The sequence below is a fragment of the Mustela nivalis genome, assembly GCF_964662115.1.
Source record: "Mustela nivalis genome assembly, chromosome: 7".
NCBI classification, from domain to species: Eukaryota; Metazoa; Chordata; class Mammalia; order Carnivora; family Mustelidae; genus Mustela; species Mustela nivalis.
Genome location: NC_139026.1, coordinates 88845000 through 88869470, shown reverse-complemented (window position 1 = coordinate 88869470; position 24471 = coordinate 88845000). Strand labels below are relative to the sequence as shown.

The 24471-nt window shown below is 45.6% G+C and overlaps 2 protein-coding genes across 10 annotated transcripts in view; both read left to right on the top strand.

The window, feature by feature from the left end:
* Positions 1-2157, top strand: part of TFCP2 (transcription factor CP2) — a 57369-nt gene extending 55212 nt beyond the window's left edge. For 4 of the 6 annotated variants that reach the window (XM_082741308.1, XM_082741311.1, XM_082741306.1 and 1 more), the window contains exons 14-15: positions 212-263; positions 651-2157. In XM_082741308.1, the coding sequence (XP_082597434.1) occupies positions 212-263; positions 651-688 (90 nt within the window). In that variant the 3' untranslated portion in view covers positions 689-2157. The remainder of the gene's footprint in view (positions 1-211; positions 264-650) is intronic. The other 2 variants (XM_082741307.1, XM_082741310.1) reach the window with 1 other exon arrangement.
* Positions 2158-9832: 7675 nt separating this feature from the next.
* Positions 9833-23229, top strand: CSRNP2 (cysteine and serine rich nuclear protein 2). Of its 4 annotated transcripts, none has more exons than XM_082741304.1 (6): positions 9857-10165; positions 14366-14533; positions 15289-15525; positions 16641-16900; positions 19942-20238; positions 22218-23229. In XM_082741304.1, the coding sequence occupies exons 3-6, from the start codon at positions 15375-15377 to the stop codon at positions 23139-23141; spliced, it is 1632 nt and encodes a 543-aa protein (XP_082597430.1). In that variant the 5' UTR covers positions 9857-10165; positions 14366-14533; positions 15289-15374; the 3' UTR covers positions 23142-23229. The 4 variants fall into 4 exon arrangements, with proteins under 4 accessions (XP_082597427.1, XP_082597430.1, XP_082597429.1 ...); XM_082741303.1 differs by having other exon boundaries at positions 9857-10274; XM_082741301.1 differs by lacking the exon at positions 14366-14533 and having other exon boundaries at positions 9833-10274.
* The last annotated feature ends 1242 nt before the right edge of the window (positions 23230-24471 follow it).

Genomic DNA, 24471 nt, shown 5'->3' with positions numbered 1-24471 from the left:
TCACGACCCTGAGATTAAGAGTCACATGCTGTAGCAACTGAGCCATCCAGGCGCCCCTAGACTGCTTAGCTTTTATAACTTAAAACCTGAATGGCAGAAAACAAAGGATTATTTTTTTTCCTTAAGTCCAATATAATAAAAGGCATATAGTCTCAATAACTGCAGCAAATCCAAGTTTTTAATAATTAGCACCTTTTCTTGCTTTTCTCAGATGATACAGAACTTTCAGGAGGAAGCCTGTTTTATTCTGGACACGATGAAAGGTAATAAAATAGTAAGACAGATGCCTCTCTCTGAGATGTTTAAGAGATGTTTTTCATGATTGACTTCTTTGAGGAGGGAGGGAAAGTATCAACCAAAGTATCTGAGGTAGAGAAAGTGATGTCTTTGGAGATTGTTCCTTTGCATGAATTGGCATCTTGCCATTATCAGAACAGACTGATGACTCTGCCCCTCTCCCACCTTCCGTGGACATGTTGTTTTTATAGTGTGTATTTATTCTTAAGTATTATGTGATAGTAAGTATGTTGTCCTTTGTCCTGCTGGTGGGTTTTTTTGTTTCCCCCTTCTCAAAAGATCCTTACCATATTTTTTTTATCTCCCACTGTGTTTTAGAGGTGACTAAAGATTGCTCTCTCTCTCTTTTACAGCAGAAACCAATGATAGCTATCATATCATCCTGAAGTAGGTGCCGGGCATTCTATCCTCAGTGGCTGCTGCTTCCTTCGCCCCTTGGAAGCTTCCCTCCTGAAGGGAGTCGCTAGCTAATGGAGATTGGAAGGTCTGCAGGAACCTGACCCATCTGACTGTGTGTGGGGGAGTCCAGGTCGTGGAGGCAGAATCCCAGCCATCCCTCGGCCCAGGCTCTTGTGGCACACACAGATTATTGCCCAACATGCATTTCTGCAGCTATTTCTTAGTTAAAATTTATGGACTATGTTGTTGTTGCATATCATTAGAAACTCCACACCATTTAGGGTGTTCGTAGGGCATAACGATGATGAGAATTGTGTGATGTTTAATGGAAAGATGTTAAATTTTGTGATACGGAGCCATGTAATTTTTTTTCTAATATAAAAGTGAACATCTATATTCCTAAGACTAGATCCTCAGTCTCTTTTGCATCATACATATTGGCTTTTGCCACAGTCGGCCCCTGAAAACCTCATCAAAGAGGAGAAATACAGAAATAGAATAGAATTTTTCTTTTGGTTGCCCTGTGATACCAAGACTAATAGTAATTTTAGCTAACATTTACTGAGCATTTACTTGTGCCTCGTAGTGTGATAAATTCTTTAAGTGGATTACCTTGTTTAACTCCTCTTTAATAATCCTCTATGAAGTAGGTAATAATGATCCCTAATTGAAGGTGAGGCCATGGACATAGAGCGGCTAAAGGGCTTGCCGAGCAACAGGCAACCAGCAAGCATAGTCGCTGAAATCCAAACCCGAGCAGTCTGGTTTGTCTGAAACGCCAGCCACGATGCCACCCTGTGCTCGCTGCCGTCTCTGACCGTGGCTCTGCCGGCAGATAGGACGCAACGCCGCGTGACAGCTGAGGAATTAACCACTGACAGGGACAAACCACACCTAAATAATGGAGAACAGATCAAGACCTACAAAACCTGAGAACATACGTGCTTCTGAAGCATCATCAGTTGTCAGAGTCACAGACTGAGGTGGTGAAGATGAAGGGTCGTCCGTGACTCCCCAAATTCACTGTTCTTGACTGAGCTTCTCAGACTATATTTATTCATGCGTTTGGCCAGCCCCTGCTTTCCATTTCCCCTCTCTGCATCTCTCCTTGGCATAGGAAATTCTTTTACTTATGTGGTGTTCTTTTATATAAGCTTCATGAGAAATTCATTCCAACCCTAGTCACACTCTTCCCATTTATTTTAGTTCCTACAGAGTGCGTGTGTGTGTCTGTGTGTGTGTATGCGTGTGTATGTGCACACATGTGTAAGACTACGGGTTGTCTTTATTCACATGTAGTTTTATCCAGAAATCCCCTTTACACATTATGTTGAGGTGAAAAAAGATAATGTTCCAAGATTCTGTAATGGATTTGGATCTGTGCGTGTGTGTTTTTAAAGCATTTGATAAAGTTTAAATGTTTTTATACAGAGAATTTTGTTCATTAAAAGCAACCCACAATATGGTCTGATTTCTTTTGGTTTGAAACAAATGGGGAGGACTTTGAAACTAGAAAATGAAGTCAAATGACTTTTAAAAACTGACCAGGGTAACTTGACATATTAGGCTAAAAATATTTTTTAAATGAAAGTATTGATTACCAGATGTCCCTGTTTCAGAAAGGGGACATTTCTGGTTGTATTATGTTCCTGGGACTTCTCCATTTCAGTGAAGTCACTTCTGTCCTCAGCAGACTGCTGTTAGTTCTTTGGTTTTGGTTGTTTTGGTTTTGGTTTTGGTTTGTTGGTTTTTTTTTTTTTTTATTATTCTGTCAATATTAGGCTGGGAGGGTTGGACTAGATGACTTTTAAGGTTCTTTCTGAATCTGTGCTCTTCTTTACTGCAAATGACATACAGAAGTCTTTTTACTATATTTACCACAAATTACATTATATTTACTTAGGGTTATTAGAGTTTTTCAGAGTAGTCTTCAAATTTACTATAGAAAAAATACATACATATGTATATTTTTTAGAAATTATAGGGGTGCCTGCATGGCTCAGTCAGTCCAGCGTCCAACTCTTGATTTTGGTTCAGGTCATGATCTCGGTCGTGAGATCCAGCCTGGCATTGGCATCAAGCTCCTTGCTCGGCAGGGAGTCTGCTTGAGAGTCTCTCTCTCTCTCCTCCTGCCCCTGCCCATCCCCACTTGTGCATGCTCACTCTCAAATAAATCTTTTTAAAAAAAGAAATGAATTTATACAGTTTGCAATCACGGGTCCTAAATTAACCAGGAATTTATTTAGGCTTTCTTTAGCTCTATAAAGTAGTTATAGGGCCAATGCTAAGAATTGGTATATTGGTAGAACATTGTGATCATTCAACTTGCTTTTAAGAATCACATCCATTTACTATTATTGATCCATTTCAATTCAGTGAAAATCTTAAATTAGCTTTTGTTATGAAAATAATACACAAAATGATAAATTCAAACAATAAAAAGGAGTATAACTTTTCCTACTTACCTCCTAGTTCCACTGTAAAGAGATAATCATTGGGCATCTGGGTGGCTCAGTGGGTTGGGCATCTGCCTTCTGCTTGGTCCTGGGATTGAGCCCCGCGTTAGGCTCTCTGCTCAGCGGGAGCCTGCTTCTCCCTCTCCCTCTGCCTGCCTCTCTGCCTATTTGTGATCTCATTCTCTCTGTCAAAAAAAAAAAAAGATCTTTAAAGAGAGAATCATTGCAAAATAAACCCCCATCTCTCTCTCTCCCTCTCTCTTGCACACACACACACACACACACACACACACTCAGATGGGATCATGTTACACTAATGGCCTATTTGCTTTTTGTATTTAACATAGTTTAAACATCTTTCTATTATTAGAATTTATAGTTCTACATCATTCTTTTTTAAAGATGGCCATTCCCTATAGATGTTGTTTAGGTTAAATGCGCTTTGAAAAATGTAACTAAGTTTTTTGCATGTGCCTCTAAGATATAGTCCTAGGATTTTATCTTTTTAACAATGTGCCAGTTGATATTTAAACTGAGTAGATGGTTTACTGGCTTTGTTAGAGTGATGGTATTTGAGAAGGAGGACGGTTCACTTTAGACCCTCCTGAGGAGTGGAGCAAGCTTCTATTTGAGTATTGTGTGTACTGTTCCCTTCAAGGGGTATGTTCTATCTAGAAGAATCAGCTATATAAAGACTTAAGAGTTAAAAGGGAGTTACTGGAAAATGAAAGGGTAGGTAGGTCATTGCAGGACTCCCAAGGATTAAGTCCTAGTCATTACAGAAATACGGCTATTAAAAATAAGATTGTCCAATATTATGGCCTAGTAAGATGTTTACCCACATAAGTGATTTATTCAGGAAGCTATTTCATGGGTGGGGGAATGAAAATGGTCATAGTGGCTGGAAAGAGAGGACCTTACATCAAGTACAAGACAAGCAGAGCCTGAGAGACCAGAGAAGGGTCCACACGAGGGGGCAGATCCTCTGATTCCTGGACTCTAGGCAGAGTCAGGCACTAGGAATGCTGTGAGGGGTAGCACATGGGGAAGCTTGGTGAGTGAAGAGGGCTTGGCAAAATGGAACTAGTCCTTTCTAATTTATGCTAATAAGGAGTGTTCTGACAACCCTTTGTCCTTAAGTATTCTCAGCAAATTTTTTTTTTCTTTTAAGATTTTATTTATTCACTTGTCAGAGCACAAGCAGGGGGAGTAGCACACAGGCAGAGGGAGAAGCAGGCTCCCCGCTGAGCAAGGAGCCCAATGTAGGACTCAATCCCAGGACCCCAAGACCATGACCTGTGGGGAAGTCAGATGCCCAACTGACTGAGCCCCCCCAGGCTTCTCAGCAAATCTTTTGGACAGGATTGCTGCAGAGATTTGGGCTGTTTTGTAAACTACTGGGAAGGATTGAATGAAGGTCAGCTTTTGGTTTTGAAAGTAACAAATTTGGGGTACAAATATTTGAAGTCAAGACTGATCTTTCCCTCTTCTCTGTAGCTTTTCTTTCCAGCCAATGCCTAACAATGCTAGATAGCTTGATCAGAGAGCTGAAATTGAGCTGTTTTATCATTTTAATGAATTGTTCTGCTTCTTTGGCTATGGATGGTTCCTCTATAGGAATTGGATCTGTTTGTGGCCTCTACTGGGGTCTGTTCTGAGAACACCAATTTCAACAGGAATGGCACAAATGCCCCACCTAGCTGTATCACTTATGTACTAATTCATACAGAGTATCCTACATCATTCTTCTGCTTCTCCTAAAAATGATCTATGTTCTCATTTGTAGGCTAAGGCTTTCCCTAAAGCTAGACTATTTATTTTTAGTTTGTGGTTAAATTTTTGTTTCATTACCCAAGCTCTAAGGTTTAAATGAGGAAGAATTTACTACCACTGCAAAATGGAATGGAAAAAAGGTGCCCTATGTGATAACAGCATCTATTTTTCTCTCTGAGTTGTTACCTCTTTATTTCTCCTTCTTGCTTTGTTTAATGACCTTGTATTTACCTTTGACCTTAAACGTCCATCTATTTCCACTTCCTCCTCTTTTTCTTCACCTTTCCTTTTTACTTCCAGGTCTCCTCTGTGTTATCCCTTAAGAACAGAGGCCTAATCAACAAATTGTACCTAAGTATAGTATTTGCATTCTCAAATTCAGAGTTTTAAAAGTTCTACATGTATTAAAATTTTCAATTGGTTTAATGTAAATTATAAGGAAATTTGCTTTTTAATTTGCTATTTGTTTTTTAAAAATGTGATTGTATTTATATTATTGTACTATTTTGTACTGTATGGGCTCTCTGGGGGTATGAGTACTAACCAGTCTCTCTCATGGAATCTGTGTTTTCATATATTTGTATAAGATGAGGTAAACATTCCTCTTTTTAATTGCTACAGATTCCTGTTGGGTTTTTTTTCCCCCTGAAATCTGATTTAAAAAAAAAAAAAAGATTTTATTTATTTATTTGACAGAGAGAGACACCAAGAGAGGGAACACAAGCAGAGGGAGTGGGAGAGGGAGAAGCAGTCTTCCCACCCAGCTGGGAGCCCCATGTGGGGCTCAGTCCAAGGACCCTGGGATCATGACCTCAGCCACTGAAGGCAGACGCTTAACGACTGAGCCACCTAGGGACCCTCTGACTGATTTTTTTTTTTTTTTTAAGATTTTATTTATTTATCTGAAAGACAGAGATCACAAGCAGGCAGAGGGAGAGGAAGGGAAGCAGGCTCCCCATCGAGCAGAGAGCCTGATGTGGGGCTCGATCCCAGAACCCTGGGATCATGACCTGAGCTGAAGGCAGAGGCTTTAACCCACTGAGCCACCCAGGCGCCCCTCTGACTGATTTTTTAATTTGTCTTTCCCTACACATCTTTCAAACTTCAGACTTACACTCACTTCCTCTGTAAATTCACCCCTGCACTCTACCCCCTTAAACCTGATTATTATTTTCCCTTTTTAAAAAGGGTGTGTATTGTGCACATATATAGATCAACTTGTGTGCATCCTTTTTGAAATCTTCCTGAAGCATACATTTCTTCATTGTTTGTGCTTTTAAATTGCTGTGGCACTTTTCCCCCCAGATTTGTGCATACTAATCTCTTGTTGTTGTTGTGTAACTAGTCACAAAGAGATGCCTGCCTCTCTAGATTTGGATTATAATTAAATGTAAATTAGTAATGTCAACCTCAGGGCTAAATCTACTGGTTAACTCTTTTTCTCTAAGAAGTTTAACACAGGGGCGCCTGGGTGGCTCAGTGGGTTGAAGCCTCTGCCTTCAGCTCAGGTCATGATCCCAGGATCCCAGGATTGAGCCCCGCATCGGGCTCTCTGCTGAGCAGGGAGCCTGCTTCCCTCCTCTCTGCCTGTCTCTCTGCCTACTTGTGATCTCTGTCAAATAAATAAATAAAATCTTTAAAAAAAAAAAAAGTTTAACACATAGTATCCTCTGACCTATTAATTATCACCACCCTACCCTACTACCCCCCCACCCCGTAAAGAATAGTTGATACAGTGTATACTTTGGTGTCAGATAAGCCTCTGTTCAAATCTCAAATCTTGCCCTTCCCCCATGTGACCTTGGACAAAATATTCTCTTAAACCTCAACTTTCTCATCTTAAAAAGGAAATCATACTTAATTTATATGATTGGGAGATTAAAAAGGATATTGAGTATAAAGCACGGTTTTGTGTTTAGTACGCTTATCCAATTGCTCAATAAATTTCGGATACTATGGATTACAAACCACCTCTACGTGGAGAGATGTAACTGCAAGACAGATTTGTAAACTGCCCAGGACATGAAATCTGACCTTTGGTTTTCATCTGTAGCTGCTGTTTTTATTTGTCTCTTTTCTTCCTCTTCTGCTTTGACATTTTTGTCCCTAAAACAAACCACCCATTTGTGATTTGTGCATTCCGAGCTGGTTCATACGTATGTTGCAGTGTGGTTTGGAACAAAGCAGTAACATTTCAAATTAGAAACCAAAGGCTATTAGTGTTTCTTTTCACTTTATTTTTGTAGTTTCTATTCTGCATTTGAGTTTCCTGGTCATTTGCCCTCTATAGGCTCTGCTTAGGCAGGAGGCAGAATTGCAATTATGAGCAAACTGGCACCACTATAATAACATATCTGGTGATTCTACCAAGACAATGAAATGTGGTGAATAAGTGACTCTATGATATGTAGTTGTGATGTTTGTTACAGGTGCAGATGATCTTCTGACTGATACAACGCTTATTGCCAAATTGGATTCTGTTGTGTTTTTAAAGGGTATGCCAACTTTGGTTTGGCTAGTCTATTTTCTAATTTGGTGTCATTAACGTTCAAATCGTGGGTATCGAAGCTGATGGTACTCTGATGAATTTCCAGGACTCAAACTGTGGATGCATAGGCATATGAGACACTTTTTAAGCCTATCTAACATGGCCTTTTGGCTATTATTTTGTAACTCTGCTCACAGAGTGCTCTGGGGCTTTCTCTTTTATCTGTGTGTTCAGGAAATACAATGGTGAACATTTATATGGCACCAGCTATATTGTAAAGATTTTATACTATATTAACTATTTAATCTTCATGAAACCCTATGTGATACATAGTCGACACTCCCCACTTTGCAGATGAGGAAGCTAAGGCACAGGGAAGTTACATGCCTTGCCAAGGGTCATACTACTGCTGAGTGATGGACTGGGTTTGTATTCAGGCAGTCTGGCTCTGGATCACATGTTATATCATCCATAAATTTCAGCAGATAGGGAGATGGTCAGTGCATGGTATGCTAAGGACTACTTTTTTTTTTTTTTTTTTTTTTTAAAGATTTTATTTATTTATTTGACAGACAGAGATCACAAGTAGGCAGAGAGGCAGGCAGAGAGAGAGAGGGAAGCAGGCTCCCTGCTGAGCAGAGAGCCTGACGTGGGACTCGATCCCAGGACCCTGAGATCATGACCTGAGCTGAAGGCAGAGGCCTAATCCACTGAGCCACCCAGGCGCCCTAAGGACTACTTTTTTGTGATTTGCTTTTTCATCTTGCACTGCTGTTTGCTGGCCTCATGGAGCCTCTGATGTCACCTAGGTGAGAGGATTGGAATCTTTGGTGTTTTGTCCAAGCTAGCCAAGTTCTCAGTTCTAAAACTGAGATGGCTTGGTAGCCAGCAGATCTGGCTCTATAGTTCTTGGTTGCAGTGAAAAATGCACTAGGCTATGGAACCAGCCTAACCTGAGTTTAAGTCCTGCCATCCATCCAATAAATATCCAGTGAATACCTAGTGAATTCCTAAATGTCAAATACCAGGGGGTGCTCAGGATACAGTAAACAAAGCAATTCCTTGCTCTCATGGAATTTAGTCAAGTGAGAGAAGACAAAAATATACATCAATCAGGTGATAAATGCTAAGAAGAAATATAAGCCAGCGGGATAGAGACTAAGGGGAAGCACCATTATGGAAAAATGGTTAAGGAAAGTCTGATATGGGGACATTTGAGCAAAGGAGTAGGTATGTGGCCTGCTAGGGAAAGTGTTTTAGGGAAAAGGCCCTGAGGTGAGAGCATGATCGTTGAAGGAAATGCAGGGAGGTCAATGGGCTGATGTAGTTAAAACAGAGTACAGGAGGGGAAAAGTAGAAGGAAACAAGATGGATGGGGGGTGATGAGGCTATTAGGGAGAGGGAATGTACCTACCTATATGTGATAGGGCCTTGTAAGTCAAAGAAGAGCCGTATGCTCCTATTCTGAGTGAGGCCAGAAGCCAAGGATGGGTGTCCTTGGCAAATGACATAGAACTTCTGACTTCCGAGTCTTCGGTTTTCCCATCTTAAAAATGAGTTGCAGGGGTGCCTGGGTGGCTCAGTGGGTTAAGCCGCTGCCTTCGGCTCAGGTCATGATCTCAGGGTGCTGGGATCGAGTCCCACATCGGGCTCTCTGCTCAGCAGGGAGCCTGCTTCCTCCTCTCTCTCTCTCTGCCTGCCTCTCTGCCTACTTGTGATCTGTCAAATAAATAAAATCTTAAAAAAAAAAAAAATGAGTTGCAAAGTTGTTAAGATCAGAGATCATGTAAACCTATTTTTGATAGAAAACACATCAACCAGTCAATCCGTATCGCGGTAACTCCATACAGTGTATTGTCTTTTCTATACCTTAGGCAGGTTGCAGCATGTCATGCTGCTTAAGACTAAGCTCCCACGGGGCACCTGAGTGGCTCAGTGGGTTAAGCCGCTGCCTTCGGCTCAGGTCATGATCTCGGGGTCTTGGGATCGAGTACCGCATCGGGCTCTCTGCTCAGCAGGGAGCCTGCTTCCTCTCTCTCTCTCTCTGCCTGCCTCTCTGCCTACTTGTGATCTGTCTGTCAAATAAATAAATAAAATCTTAAAAAAAAAAAAAAGACTAAGCTCCCACGGGCGAGCACAAGGGGAACCGTGTTCTTTAGGTATGGGAATGTGGTCCTGGCGAAAGGAAAAGGTGAGTTTTAGAGACAGATTCGTTTAGTCATTGAAGATGTGTGGCTGAGGCTGTCCCCTTCCTCTTTTAAGGGCTGCAGCGGCGCGAAACTCGCTTTCCCAGGTTCCACTGCAGCAGAGACCCCGCCTCCAGAGCCGGTCTGCCGGCGACTTTCGGCTCTGCGCCGGTCTCCGCCTCCAATTCCCGGCATGCCGCGGGGGTGGGGCTGGCACGTAGACTCCATTTCCCAGCCTGCCCCGGGGCTCGGTCAGGACGTGCCGGCGCCTATAAGAGCCAGAGCGCTGCGGCCGGAGCCTATTGTTAGCCGGAGCCGGGGCGGTTCTGGGCGTCTGCTACCGGGGGCGCCCGAGTTGCTGGAGCCGCCCGCCCTCCACCGCCTGCCGGCCGACCTGCCCACCCGCCCTCCCTCCCAGCCCTGCCGCCCTGGGAACTCCCCGACCGTCGCCGCGGGCCCGGGACTCGCTATCTCCTCTTTCCTTCCCACCCGGGCTAGGGCGGCGGCGGCGGCGGCAGCGGGGGCGGCAGAGACCATCACGGGAGGAGGCAGCAGCGGCGGGGCCGGTAATGGGCCTGGGGGTGCGGGGCGGAGGGTGCCGCCTCATCCTTTCTCGGGATCGGCCCTCGGGCGGCTGTGGAGGAGTGGTCAACCCAGAGCTGCGCGGATGGAGGGGTCAGAAATGAGGGAGGCTCGGACGGGAGCGGTCGGGGGGCGGGGAGCCAGGGCGCCGCTGGGAAAGGAAAGAGTCGGGAGAGGCGTGGGAGCTAGGGGCACGGAGGACGCGGGCCCGGACTGCGGGGGCAGCTCGGGGGAGACCGATGGGCGGCTTGGAAGCTGGCAGGATTGCGGATGAGGGTTGAGTTCGGAATGGAGTGGAGGTGATGTAGGATGGAGGGAAGTGAAGGAAGGGGAGGGCGGATAGAGGAAAATGTGGGAGGAGTGGTTGGGAATTTGTGAGTAGCAGGCAGGAAGGGATGAGGAAGACTGGGCAGGGGCTGCAGACGATTGGAATGAGCGGGAAGGTTAGCAGGAATCAGAGAAATGGGCCGGGAGCTGAAGGGTTCAGTAGGGGTGTCCATTAAAGGGAACTGATGCCTTGACATGTCCTTTCGGCTCAGGTTCCTGATGTCTCCCATTTTTCTAGCGTTGTGGGGGAAAACGAAAGCATCACTTGCCCTGGCTGCTATCTTGATCATTTTCCACAGGCCCAAACACGCAACTGACTGCCATCCATCCCTTTTAGTGCCATGGTCTTGATTTATCCTTTTAAAGGGGTTAGAGTGGCAGTGTGACACACAAACCGTTCTTCAGTATGAAATGTTAGAAGTTATCCCCAAGAGACACAGTGTCCTCTTGTCCTATAGTTTTCAGTTTAAGGTAAATTCATAGTTTATTCAGATTTTTATTTCTTTTCTGACGTTACATCTTGCTAATCTCCAAACCCAGGAGGATGTTGGTGTGTGCCAGAGTTATAAATGACTGGATATCCTTGAGAGTTAATGGTTCCTGCAGCATCATGTTCCGGGTCTCCCACAGAGATCTTGTGTCCTCCATACTATGGTAGTTTAGACGTGGAAAGCCGAATTCTAACCTTGTGGTAATGAATGGGTAAAAAATCCAAAAACAAAACAGTGTGGGCTAGAGGGGGGCTTCCTTAAAATACCTAGTTTAAACAGTATGTTTGCACTCAAGCACTTTATAAGTTCATGATCCTGGTAATCAGAAGGACATGCGGATCCATGAAATTCATAGTATTTGAAAATCAACAGCAATATCTTGTAAAAGAAGAAACAGGTCAGGTTATCTTACTCAGGTTTATCCAAACACTTGGCAGCAAACCTGCCTTCCTTCTAACCCAGCTACAGAAGATAACCCTGACAATCCTACCAGAGATTTTGGTCCCTTGACCTTTAGCAGGAGGTTGGGTTCCAATGGCGTGAAGAGGCTTTCTCCTGTGAGATATACCTTGTATTACTATTTTATACTCAAGAGAGAGGCTTTTGTTGCCCAACCTTTGCAAATACATGTTGAATCCAGAGAATTTTTCCCGGGCAAGCCCCTCTTTTGCTAGTCTCACTCACATAAACTGTGTTGTTGTTTTGTTTTGGAGAGGTTGTGATAGGAATCCTACAGGCCTGAAAAGGCTTAGATCTAGTACTAAAATGCACGTACGCTATAGATCTTTACTTGGTGCTAGCGTCATATCTTCTGTACTCTGTAGGTATGCTTTATTTCTTATACCTTTGGGAAATACTCAACTAGAAACACTTGAGAAAGGACCATAAGGCATGTAGCCAGAAAGTCAGCTGACCTTTCATTTCACTGGCATTAAAAAGCTTTTATGGGGGTTTGCGCTATTTTCCCCAAAAGCATTTGTTGTTTGAGTTGGTGATTTTGACAGTTAACTGTCAGTTATGGCCTGCATTTCCAGTTTCACCTTCATTATTTCCGTATGGGTTTAGGTGCTTGGAGTATAAATCACAGGTGTTTCTCTTGAACACAGACATCGATCCTCTGCCAGTGAATGGTTGAGAGAGGTGGGAATGACTGATTTCGAGGTGTGGTTTGAAAAGAGGTTGATCTAATGAACTGGAAAGTGTGGGGCCTATTCTGGTTCTTTCCGTTGCAAAGAGAGGTCTCTTCAGGCCACTGTGCAAATGGATGGGAGGTTTGTTTTTGGTGTGCAACCGAGTATCTTTTTCTGACAAGTCAGGTTCACACCAGAGTTGGGCAAGGAAGGCTGGATTGAAATTTAAATTTATACCGGTTGTCAGGACAGAATCAATGGATTGTATATATAGTGGAGCAAATGTCAGAGAAAGTGATGCAGAGCGGTCCTGGGTAGGGTGAGGAGAGCTCAGTCAGTATGCACATTACTTACCTACATAGCCAGGGGTTCAGATGATCCCCCGGCATTTTAAGGAAAATACCTTTCTCCTAGGTTTCACATCTTTTCTTTCTTTCTACTTTCTTTTTTCTCCCCTCTTTCTTACCTCCCTCTTATCATTGCCCAGAAGCCACTATTCCAGGAGTGGAAGTGGGAAAGACATAGAGAAAAGGGCAAAGGAGAGTGGAACAAAGCGCCAGCAATCCTTGCTGCACCAGAGGAAGTGATCCCCCTGAGGGCAGCTGGGTTGAGACAGTAAGAATTTTAATAATAAAGATGATTTTGGACCAAACCCAGCCTCATGCAGGGCATAAAGAGAAATAGTCAAAGGGAAGCCACACTCCTGGAAGCAAAGAGACGCTGGAGGAAAGAAGAGGACTGCACTTCTGCTTCCAGGCCAAGGAAGAAGCCACTTTCCCCATAGCAACACTAGACATCTCAGTGAAAACTAGAGCTGGTCTTAGGCCCTTTCTGAGAAAGCAGATTTTTCTGCGCAGTCTGAGTTTTCATCTGGTTGATAAGGTTTTTAAGTGGGGAGGAAAAATTCAGTTCGGTTGTCAACATTATTCTCTCTCTCTCTTTTTTTTTTTTTTAAGATTTTATTTATCTATTGACAGAGAGAGAGATCACAAGTAGGCAGAGAGGCAGGCTGGGGAAGGGGAAAGCAGGCTCCCTACTAAGCAGAAAGCCCCACGACACAGGGCCTACAACACAGGACCTACGGTGCAGGGCCAGGGCCAGGGCCAATCCCAGCCGAAGGCAGAGGCTTACCCCACTGAGCCACCCAAGTGCCCCAACTCGCTTTTAATTTTACCCCACCCACATTAAGTTCTCAATTTTAAAGATTACCGCCCTCCCATCCTCGAATGGATGGGGATTTATTAGTTAAGAGGTATCTTTAAGGGGCACCTGGGTGGCTCAGTTGTTGGGCAGCTGCCTTCAGCTCGGGTCATGATCCCAGGGTCATCCTGGGATCAAGTCCTGCATAGGGCTCCCTACTCAGCGGGAAACCTACTTCTCCCTCTCCCATTCCCCCTGCTTGTGTTCCCTCTCTCACTGTGTCTCTATCAAATAAATAAATAAAATCTTTAAAAAAAATTTAAAAAAGAGGTATCTTTAAGCCCAGCCGAAATCTTACCACATTAAAAGGTCCTTGGCTCTATTTTTACATGTCCTGGGAATGTGACCTCCAGTGGTAAGATGAGTAACCTAAGGAACAGAATTGACACCTTGGGTTCCTTTTTACATTTAATTACAGTTCTTAGCAAGTACTTGATTTTAACCCCCTCCCTGGCCAAATTTATTTCAAGAATGTGCTTGTCGGAGACCTACGATGGCTGAGGTTTCTTAGGTACATCTTGTGACTAGAGTGTGAATGTTCATGGGATCTGGACAGATAGATCAGGAAGTGTCTTCGCTCGAGTACTTACTAAGTCTGGTTGAATCTGTAGCAGGCATCTCGCAGCACCACGGTGTATTCTGGGTAGCTGCTCTGCAGTAATGCAGCCCTGTCTTCCTGGGCAGTGTTATTCCTGCTGCATAATTAGCAACTAGTGAGATCATAGTCTGGGGAGATTCTGGCATTACTGAGGCAAAGCAGGGAGGCTTCGTAGCGTCACGTGTGGCTCCGGCTCTGACAGCATTTCTGTCAAGCAGATTCATCTTCTTGGGAACTTAAGTTCAAAGACGGAGAAGGAGAAAGCTTTGTCACTGGGAAATGGACCATCCCGGACTCTGTGTGTAGGTGACGTGTCAAAAACCCTGCCTACCATGTTGACGACACCAGAGCCAACTGTCACTTTTTTGCTATTTGTTTTTCCTGTGCCGGCTTCTTTGCAGAGGGCTAAGATGGTAAAGCTAAGTTTTCCTCGCACAGGGGATGGTGGTTGGCCAGCTGGGCCCAATTTTATGGAGATGTTTGAGATTGAAAAGGAGTCGGGCTTTTCAAGGCAGTGCCGATTCTAATCTTCAGTCCATTCTTCAGAACGGAATTTGACCTTTCTAGCAGCCTGATGAGAAACTTCACCCTTGTAAAGATCTGGGTGTAAGTGTTTTCCTGGGCTTCTGATAAACTCTGAACTCCAGAGCCTAGAGCAGTATTTGTCCCAAAGTGTGTTCCAAGAATCACTTGCCCACCCGCAGTGAGACACTATGGAAACAGAGGGTTCCATGATCAGGTGTGGGGACCCCTGCGCTATGTTTGCTCTCACCCTTCACCACGCTCGTTAGCATAGTAAAAGCCTCCAAGCTGTCCTGTCATAAGCATTCTTCTAAACTATTTGGACACAGCGGTCCTATTTCCACGTAAAGCTATTAATATCCGTGGAACTAGTTGATTTAATGTATACACTTTGGGAAAAGCCAGGCTAAATTTTCACTAGGAAAAATAATTGGATCTAGTCTGGGTTTGGGCCCAGCCTAATTCTGCCTGTGATCTCCAGTCCCTGGTGCTGGCCCCTTGGAGAGCTCCCGTGTGCGCTCAGGAGCCGCTCCCGTTATTCCCAGGCTAATGAAACCCAGAGCCCAGCTGGCCTGGAACCAGAGGCCTTCACTCTGCTCAGAAAGGTGCTGCTGTTACTCATCTCATTATTTTAGAGCGACTGAGACTGGAGGGCCTGAAGGGAAAATAAAAGTAGGAAAACGTTGGCCAGAATAAGTAGAGAAATGACCTTGTCTCGAGAGACCAGACATCAGCACTAGCTCAGGGACTTACTTTCTTCATTTGGAGAGCTGTGTGTATAGACTTGGGAGGGGTCCGGCTCAGAACAGGAATGCTGATTCCTCTTTTCCCCTGGGCAGAATCCTAATGCGCCTGACTAACCGGTGGTGAGCAGGGCCTTTGGGGCCAACGTGGTGGGCTCCCCAAGGAAACCCCTTTGAAACCAATGGATGCATTCACGGGATCGAGTCTCAAGAGGAAGTTTGATGATGTGGATGTGGGCTCATCGGTTTCCAACTCAGATGATGAGATCTCCAGCAGTGACAGTGCTGACAGCTGTGACAGCCTCAATCCTCCTACAGCTGCTAGCTTCACACGTGAGTGAGCCCCTCCACCCCCAGCCTCCACCCACGTCCTCTGAGCATCAGAGCCCACTGCAGTCCTTGAGACAGCTTCTTCTCTCTGGCAGGGGGCTTTTCCCCGAATCATGGTCTTTTCCATTCTTAGCCCAACCTTACTCTTCGGAGGACTTGATTGCTCTAATATCATAGACTTAGGTCTAACTTATTCTAGCTGATTTTTCCTATGCTGTGGTTTATAGGTCCCCAGAACTGGCAGAATTAAATTGAAGAAGTCGTCCAGGATTCTACCCTTAACCGACCAGAGTACCACACAGTTGTAGCTCTAGAAGGACATACATGTTGCCTGGACAACTGGGGCAGCTCCAGATTTCCCAATTCTCATGGCTCCATTAATTTCTTGGAAAGAACCTCTGATTCTATAGATCAGAGGTTACCTATGGACCAGATCTGGCCCTCTGCCCATTTTTGTAAATAAAGTTTTATTGGCACACAGCCACACACATTGTAATTGCTTTCATATCACAGTGGCAGAGTTGAGTAGCTGTAGCAGAGATCTTATGGTATTTACTGTCGGGCCCCTTAAAGAAGAAGTACACCATCCCCAGCTCTAGATAACACTGCCCAATAGAATTTTCTGTTATGATACAAGTGTTCTATATCTGCAGTGCCCAGTATGGTAGCCATTAGCCATATGTAGCTCTGAGCACTTGAAATGTGATTAGTGTAACTGAGGAGCTGAATTTAAGTTTGGGGTTTTTTTTTTTGTTTATTTGTTTTTAAATTACTACTTTCAATTGCCACATGTGGCTGGTAGTTGTCGCATTGGACAGTGAAGCCGTATAGATTGTTAGAGCCTGAAAAGATTACCTAGAGATCCTCTTCCCAGCTAATGTCCAAAATTAGCTCTTGGGGTCATCTCTTTGGGTAAAGTCAGCCTGGAGGCAGTGGTACAGACCAGCCGATGTTCAGGGTCCCTCCCAACTGTGCATTTATGACAGGAAGATTAGAAGTGTTTCAAGGCACAGAGAGCACTTTGGACAATAACTGAGCACCTAGGCTGATGAAAAAGAATGAGGGCCCCAGGCAGGCCATTTTGGGGTTGGTAAAACCGCTCTGTGCTCCCTTCTCAGCCACATCCATCCTCAAGCGACAGAAGCAACTGCGGAGGAAGAATGTCCGCTTTGACCAGGTGACTGTATACTACTTTGCCCGGCGCCAGGGTTTCACCAGTGTGCCCAGCCAGGGAGGGAGCTCGCTGGGCATGGCCCAGCGCCATAACTCTGTGCGCAGCTACACGCTCTGTGAGTTTGCTCAGGAGCAGGAGGTCAACCATCGGGAGATTCTTCGTGAGCATCTGAAGGAGGAGAAACTCCATGCCAAGAAGATGAAGGTGCCTAAAGGGGTCTGGGGTCTGGGGTGCGGTTACTTAACCATGTCCCAAGACAAAAGTGGGAAACCATCTAGGTCTCTTGGTTATTTAATTTGTCTATTGCCCTTGGCGTGTAGAGATTCCAGATCTTTCTAGTGAGAAGTCTCAGATTTGGAATCAAATCTCAGTCTGAGACACCATTCTTTCTGTCTCTGGTGGGGAATCTACACAAGATAGCAAAATGACTTGCTTAGAATTCCCTACCCTTGCCCCCTTAGCAAGTTTTTTACACGTTTAAGGTGCGAATACCTGAAAACATTCAAGTCTGTCACCCTGGGAACCCGAGGAAGCACGTTGTTTCACTTTCTTGTCAGATGACTATCTGTTGTCCCAGGCACAAAACAGGCTTTCTCCAGTAGACCCTGCTGTTTATGAAACCTCTGTCCCCCCTAGGTGATGGTCTTTTGGGTGTAAGCAACAGCATTACCACACAGCTATTTCAGTTTGTACGGTACTGGGCCTGCCATTGGATGCCATACCCGCTCTTCGAGTTTAGGAGGAGAGCAGGGCTGGAAGAAGACCCATTTCGTAAGGGATGGCTCTTTACAGCCGCCCAGTTGCTCTTGGCACTGCTTGGCCCTCCACAGCCATACTTTCCACCGGGCCGCAACAACTCCCCTCCCCCTGCCCTACCCTGAGTTCCTGGTTCCAAATTTGGAGAACACTGCTCTCCGCCTGGCCAAGTTTCTTGTGGGCCCAAAGCATGCGGACCTATATTCAAACAGGTGGGTGCATTATTTCCAGAGTTGTGGGTGAAATCCCAGAACATGGGGTGGTTGGAGAACTGAGGGCAGAGGATATGGGCTAATGGCATCTCATTCCTTCTCCCTCTGCCAGCGACGTCTCCTTCCCGCAGCCCACTCCCGGAGCCTTCCACCTGTTTTTCTGACTGGAATGACATTGAGGCGTCCCTTTCTTGTGTCTGAGGAATTCCTTCACTGACCCTATCACCTTCCTGCTGCTATAGCAACAGCAGGGGAAATAAACACTGTTCTCACCATTTGCAGCGAAGGCTTTTCTTCCCTTTGCCTAGAAGAAACCTCTCTGCTAGATCTGGTCGAGGGATAACCTGGCAAAGCACGATTCCGTCCTGCTCTCTGGCCTCGCTTGTCAGAGGTCTAGGGACAGAGCCAGGCAACTTTGAGGCTGACGTAGGATTACTATTTAGTAGCTGATTTAGTGAAGAGCAGCACGAGTGTGGCAACTGATAAATCTTTCTGTGTCAAGAGAAAACCCTTACTTTGCCCTCCCCGGGTCCAGTTTTCTTTTCTTAGAAAATTTTCCCATCTTCAGTACTCTGCAGGGGAGAATGTTAATCTAAAAAAATACATCCTTTGCATCTCCCATGTGCCATCTAATACTTTCCTTTTTAGGCTGTTCGCTCCCCCACCCCCTACCCACCCAAAAAAGCTCCTGGTACTCTGGAGCTTTAATGATGTGTAATTGTTCTAATCCTTCCATTATTATTATTATTATTATTATTATTATTTTTAATTCTGGCCTTTTACTAACATGGAAGTCATTATTTGGGGGAGTATGAATTGGAGATCCAGCTTTACTTAGTTTTCAGAAAAATATCCAGTTATCCCAATATCATTTAATGACCAGAGGACTCTCTCTCTCACTTGAGTTGAAATGCCACCTCTGTTGTGTTACATGAAGCTCTTACATCTATGTGGGTTTCTTCCTATTGCATCTCTAATCTCTCTCCCTGGAGAGGACAGCGGGAGGGAGGGTGCTTAGGAGGAGCCCATCCCCAGCAAAACAGACAAGGGGAGCAGTCCCAAGGTTGGCAGAAGGGCCCCTCACCATGGGTCTGCCTGGCACAAAAATAACAGACCAGGAAACACCCAGAAGCACCCCTGTGTTTGTCCCCCCTGCCCCCCTTCCCCCAAACAAACACAACAGGTGTGGAGCTGATTAGCCGGGTCTGTTGCATCATCTGTCTCCCAGGAGTTGTTCCTTTACTAGCACTCATCTGTGGCTGGGTCTGATGAAATAAACCGGCCCCTCCAGGAGCTTGGCTCTCATCCTGCTGGTAGCTTTCAGAGCTCTGGGCATCATGCAGTCTCATTTTCTTTCCTTGAATTCTCGCGTGAGTTTTCAAAACTCACCTGTCCAGATTGTCTTCAGCCTGTCCTTCCACGAAGACTCCCTTTTCCTGGTTCTCTGTCTTTTCTCAGTCCAGAGAACCCAGATTTCTGCCTCTAGAGAGTACCCCGGTATTATATACACCTCCCTACTTCACCTACAGCTTTTCTTTGAAATCAAATAAAAAGGATTAGGAAGGAGAATGAGTGTATTCTAGGCTGTGGGTTGGAAGTGAGGGCTTGGATAGCCGTTTAATTGGTTGGTTTTTTTTCTCCTCCCAGTGAAATGAAGCTCTTGTGTGTGTGCAGACAATTCTTCACACTGTGGGGCTTCAGTTTCCTTGCGAAGACCTGGTAGCCTTGTACTACACTTTAGTGTGCTCTTTGTGGTTTTGGGTCCTTGGGGGTACAGATTGAAGGGTGTCTTGCAAGTTGTCTAGATATCCAAGGAACATCCAGCCATTGGCAGACCTCCTCCCTGTCGTTAGAAGGCAAGTTCGCTAAAGTTACGGGACCTAGGGCTGGGAATGGAGGGTATATTTGTGGGAAAATACTATTTTCTAGGAGGGACAATGAGACACAGGCTTTGAGAAACTTTGATCCAGAAAGGTGATAGCCTCTGTGTTGACAGGGAGGTGTTAGAGCTGCCAAAGGCTGCCTGCCTTCCTGCTCTCGATTTATTCTCTTAAACAATCCAGTATGGTGGTAGCGAGTAGCCACATGTGGCTATTTATACTCAATTAAAATGAAATAAAATTAAAAAGTTTCCCTTCTTCTTTGTGCTGGCCGCATGTACAAGAGCTCAGTAGCTACATGTGCTACGAGCAGCATGGATATACCCATCATAGCAGAAAGTTCTTTCGGGTCTGTTGCTCTCAAGGCTAACCTTTCCTTCCTCCTGTCTCCCGGTAGCTGACCAAGAATGGGACGGTGGAGTCGGTGGAGGCTGATGGCCTGACCCTGGATGATGTCTCAGATGAAGATATCGATGTGGAAAATGTGGAGGTGGACGATTATTTCTTCCTGCAGCCCCTGCCCACCAAACGGCGACGGGCTTTGCTCAGGGCTTCAGGGGTGCACCGCATTGATGCTGAAGAGAAGCAAGAACTTCGAGCCATCCGCCTGTCACGTGAAGAGTGTGGTTGTGACTGTCGCCTCTATTGTGACCCAGAAGCCTGTGCCTGTAGTCAGGCTGGGATTAAATGCCAGGTCAGTCTACAAGTTTGCCTGAGATGGCAGACCTAGAGTCTCGGGTAGGTGGTGTGGGGACCAGTGAACATGGGAGGCTGCCCTTCGTCTGTGGGTGGATTCCCCATGACTGGCAACACTCCCTAGTTCCACAGCCCTTCTCCACCAAGGGAAAAAAACCAAGCATGACAGGATTCCTAAGCTGGGGAGATAGCAATTATCTTTCTGTGTTTCTCACCTCAGAAGTGATAAGCAGCAGCTGTCAGCAGATGGGGGAACATGGGTTAATACATTTAATGTTAGTAGCTGATCCTTAAATATTGACTGATTTCATGAGCTAAAAGGAAGCAGAGAGACGAGGTAGGCCTTCAGGTTTTATCTTGCAAACACTCACAGGACCTCTACTCCAATTTTGTAAAACTCAAAATAATTCTCGGGTTCATGTAATTCAGGATCAGACTTGGCCTGGCAGAGCTCAAGTCCAGTGTCCTAAAAGATGGAAGACATCATCCCCTAGCTGACCTGAAGAGACAGCTTAGAAGGCAGTTCTCCATTGAAAATAGCAGTACCATCCCAAAGGATGAAATTTATTTGGAACTTGTATACTGAGGATGTGGTGCTGAGTCCTTGTGGTTGAATGTATCCTAATGAACCTTTTCTTTCTTGTTTTTAGGTAGGTAATAGCTGTAGCAGATCTGGCCAAATACTGCTTTTCAGACTGAAGTCCCATAATGAATCAGTCTGTTATACAGTCCTGAGAATAGTCCTAAGAATTGGACTGCTCCTAAGAACTGGAATGGAGAGTTCTAGAAGTTGGTATCATAGGAAGACATTGTATATTTGTATATGTATATTTGCTCATGTTTTTTGTGGGGTTTTTTATTGGTATGTGTGGGCTTCTTTCCTTTTTGGGGTCCAAAAGGGAGATAAAGGAGGCAGAGAGGATCTCCTTTCCAGATATTTCTGGTCTGTAAACTACATACCTTAGTAACTGCTCTGGACCTCAGCTGGTCCACCATCAGGGAAAGATGAACCAGGTGGTAAAAAGCTGGCCATTGTTAATGTTTGAACTGTCATTGTAGCACCCTAGCAAAACTAAGGCACTTTTGCTTAGTTTCCCTAGAATATATTGCTTTAGATCAGCTAGATCTTCCACTTCATTTCCTTGTCACTGCAGAAGGCAGTAGTAGGCTTGGGCCCCGGCCTTTGTTTTCTCAATTAACTAGGTGAATTCTGGATAAGTCTCTGAGGCACAAAAATTTCTTCTACTGTGAGAACTGTCAGCATTCAGAGGTATCTTTGGACTTTTTAACTGGAAAGGCCCTTTAACATTTTTGGCTACATTTTATTTGGTAGAAGAAACAAAGCCCTGAAGACATAAAGACTTTTTTTTTTAAGATTTTTACCCATTTATTTGACAGAAAGACAGCAAAAGAGGGAATACAAGCAGGGGGAGTGGGAGAGAGAGAAGCAGGCTTCCTGTTGAGCAGGGAGCCTGATGTGGGACTCAGTCCCAGGACTCCAGGATCATGACTTGAGCTAAAGGCAGACGCTTAATGACTGAGCCACTCAGGCCTCTTTTTTTCCCCCCTAAGATTTTATGTATTTGAGAAAGAACAAGAAGAGGAGAGAAAGGAAGGGAGAGGAATGAGAAGACTCTGCGCTGAGCGTGGAGCCTGATGCAGGGCTTGATGCCACGACACTGAGGCCACGGCCTGAGCCTAAACCCAAGAGTCAGATGCTTAAGTGACGAGGTGCCCCTGAGATAAAGGACCTTCCTGAGGGCACACTGCTACTTCATGGCTGTGCTGGAACTGAAACTACCTGACAGCTACCACGTAGTGCTCTGTTAGGTCACGCTGCGAGTTACATTTGTTTCTGGTGGTTCCTCTTTTAAGACCTCAAATTCCAGCTGCCTATTTGCTGCCAGCTCATGTCTCCACTCTCCATCGTTAAGTCTGGTGGTCTCAACTTCCTCAACCTTCTTGTCCTCTCCTCAGGTGGACCGCATGTCCTTCCCATGTGGCTGTTCGAGGGATGGCTGTGGGAACATGGCCGGGCGCATTGAATTTAATCCCATCCGGGTCCGGACTCATTACCTCCACACCATCATGAAGCTTGAGCTGGAGAGCAAGCGGCAGGTGAGCCGCCCACCGGCCCCCGACGAGGAGCCCTCACCCACGGCCAGCTGCAGCCTGACGGGAGCCCAAGGCTCAGAGACACAGGACTTCCAGGAGTTCATTGCTGAGAACGAGACGGCAGTGATGCACCTGCAGAGCGCAGAGGAACTCGAGCGGCTCAAGGCAGAGGAAGACGCCAGCGGCTCTAGTGCCAGCCTGGACTCCAGCATAGAGAGCCTGGGCGTGTGCATTCTGGAGGAGCCCCTGGCTGTTCCCGAAGAGCTGTGCCCAGGCCTGACGGCCCCCATTCTCATCCAGGCTCAGCTGCCCCCAGGCTCCTCGGTCCTGTGTTTTGCTGAGAACTCCGACCACCCCACTGCCTCAGCAGTGACCAGCCCATCCTATTTGAACAGCGGGCCCCTGGTGTATTACCAGGTGGAGCAGAGGCCAGTCCTGGGGCTGAAAGGAGAGCCCAATACAGAAGAAGTCCCACCCTCTTTCCCCAAGGAGAAGGATTTGAATGTCTTCTCCCTCCCGGTTACCTCACTGGTGGCTTGTAGCCCCACAGACCCAGCTGCCCTGTGTAAATCCGAAGTGGGGAAAACGTCCACTCTGGAAGCGCTAGTGCCCGGAGATTGTAACACTGAGGAGCCTGAGAATGAAGACTTCCGCCCCTCGTGGTCCCCCTCGAGCCTCCCGTTCCGCACGGACAATGAAGAGGGCTGTGTGGTGGAGAAAACCTCCCAGCCGAGTGAGGACAGGCCCCCGGAAGATTCTTCGTTAGAACTCCCTCTGACAGTCTGACGTGGGGATGGAGAGTCCGCCTCTTACCCATTCTCTATTTATTCCCTTATTTTATCTAACACCATTTCAAAACAAAACTGTAGAAGCAGCTGCTACTCCCATGTTATTTTATTGGGGTCGGGGGGGAGGGATGGGTGGGAAAGAATTGTTTGTAAAAGTATTTTTTAAAGGGTAAACGGAACCAAGGAGACCAGTCCCAGCTCAGTCTGGGGAGTGTCTTGGGGCAGAGGCGGCTGCACAGTGCCGTATACTGAGCCTTCTGGGCCCCTGGAACAAAGGAGGAGGATCTCCCAGGAGAAGTTGGGTAATTCAAGCAGCTATTCGTTCCATAGGGACCAGAACACAGGATTTGAATGGCATGACAAAGCCCCTTCTCCTTTCCCAAGCTCCAGGTGGGGTACAAGCTCATTTTCTCATCAATCACCCTGATACCCCTCTTGGGTGGTATCATCAGCTGGAGTATCTGGTCAGATCTAGAGTGGAGCAGATGGAAGGGTCTCTGCTCCTGTAAAAAACCTCCAGGATTTATGAAAATTTAACCTGCCTTCCCTGGCCCCCCATTTGGTAAATAAGTTAATATTTGACCTGTTTGGTGTTCTCTGACCTGTTCCCCACACTGGGGATACCCGGTCTGTAACTTGAATTATTTCTTTCATGTGTTCTTAGGTACTAAAGTTAAACTTGTCTATTTATCTTTCTTTTCCCTTCTGTCCTTTTCCCTTAAAGAAAAAGCTAGACTGGCTGGGGATGTGGCCTGAAGAGCCGGAGTCCCCTGTCTAAGGCCCGCTCTGTCAGGCACTCTCAGGCTGGGACTCACACATCCCACGGGAGGCATATATAGAACACTATGTCCAAAAGAGGCAGCGGGGACAGGGTGCTGTCTGGCAAGAAGACTTTATTTGTGCCACACTTGCTTTTTCACCCAGGTCTTTCCCCCACTCTGGGAGGTTTGAGCTTTAAAGGAAGAGAGGATGTGGCAATCTAAAGTCACGGACTTGTTCTATTTTTCTGTATCTACCCTTGTGGTCCTTGGATATACAGGGTTGGAGAGCTCTTAAACTATTCCTGTCCACTCCCCCACAACCCCAAGAACTGCAAATATTTATCGGATCCCTCCATCCTGATAAGTAAAAACTGGAAGCCAAACCAATTCTTAAATGCAGCTCCCAGGTTCCAAAGAATTCAAGTTCTATGACCTTTGAGATCTATTAAGTGGGACTCAAATTCAGCTCTTACCTCCATGGGGGGACACGGTTCCTGTTTATCTTAATGTCCAGCTTATGTTCCAGGATGACCACTGCGAAATTCTTTTTATTAGTAGTTCTCTCTG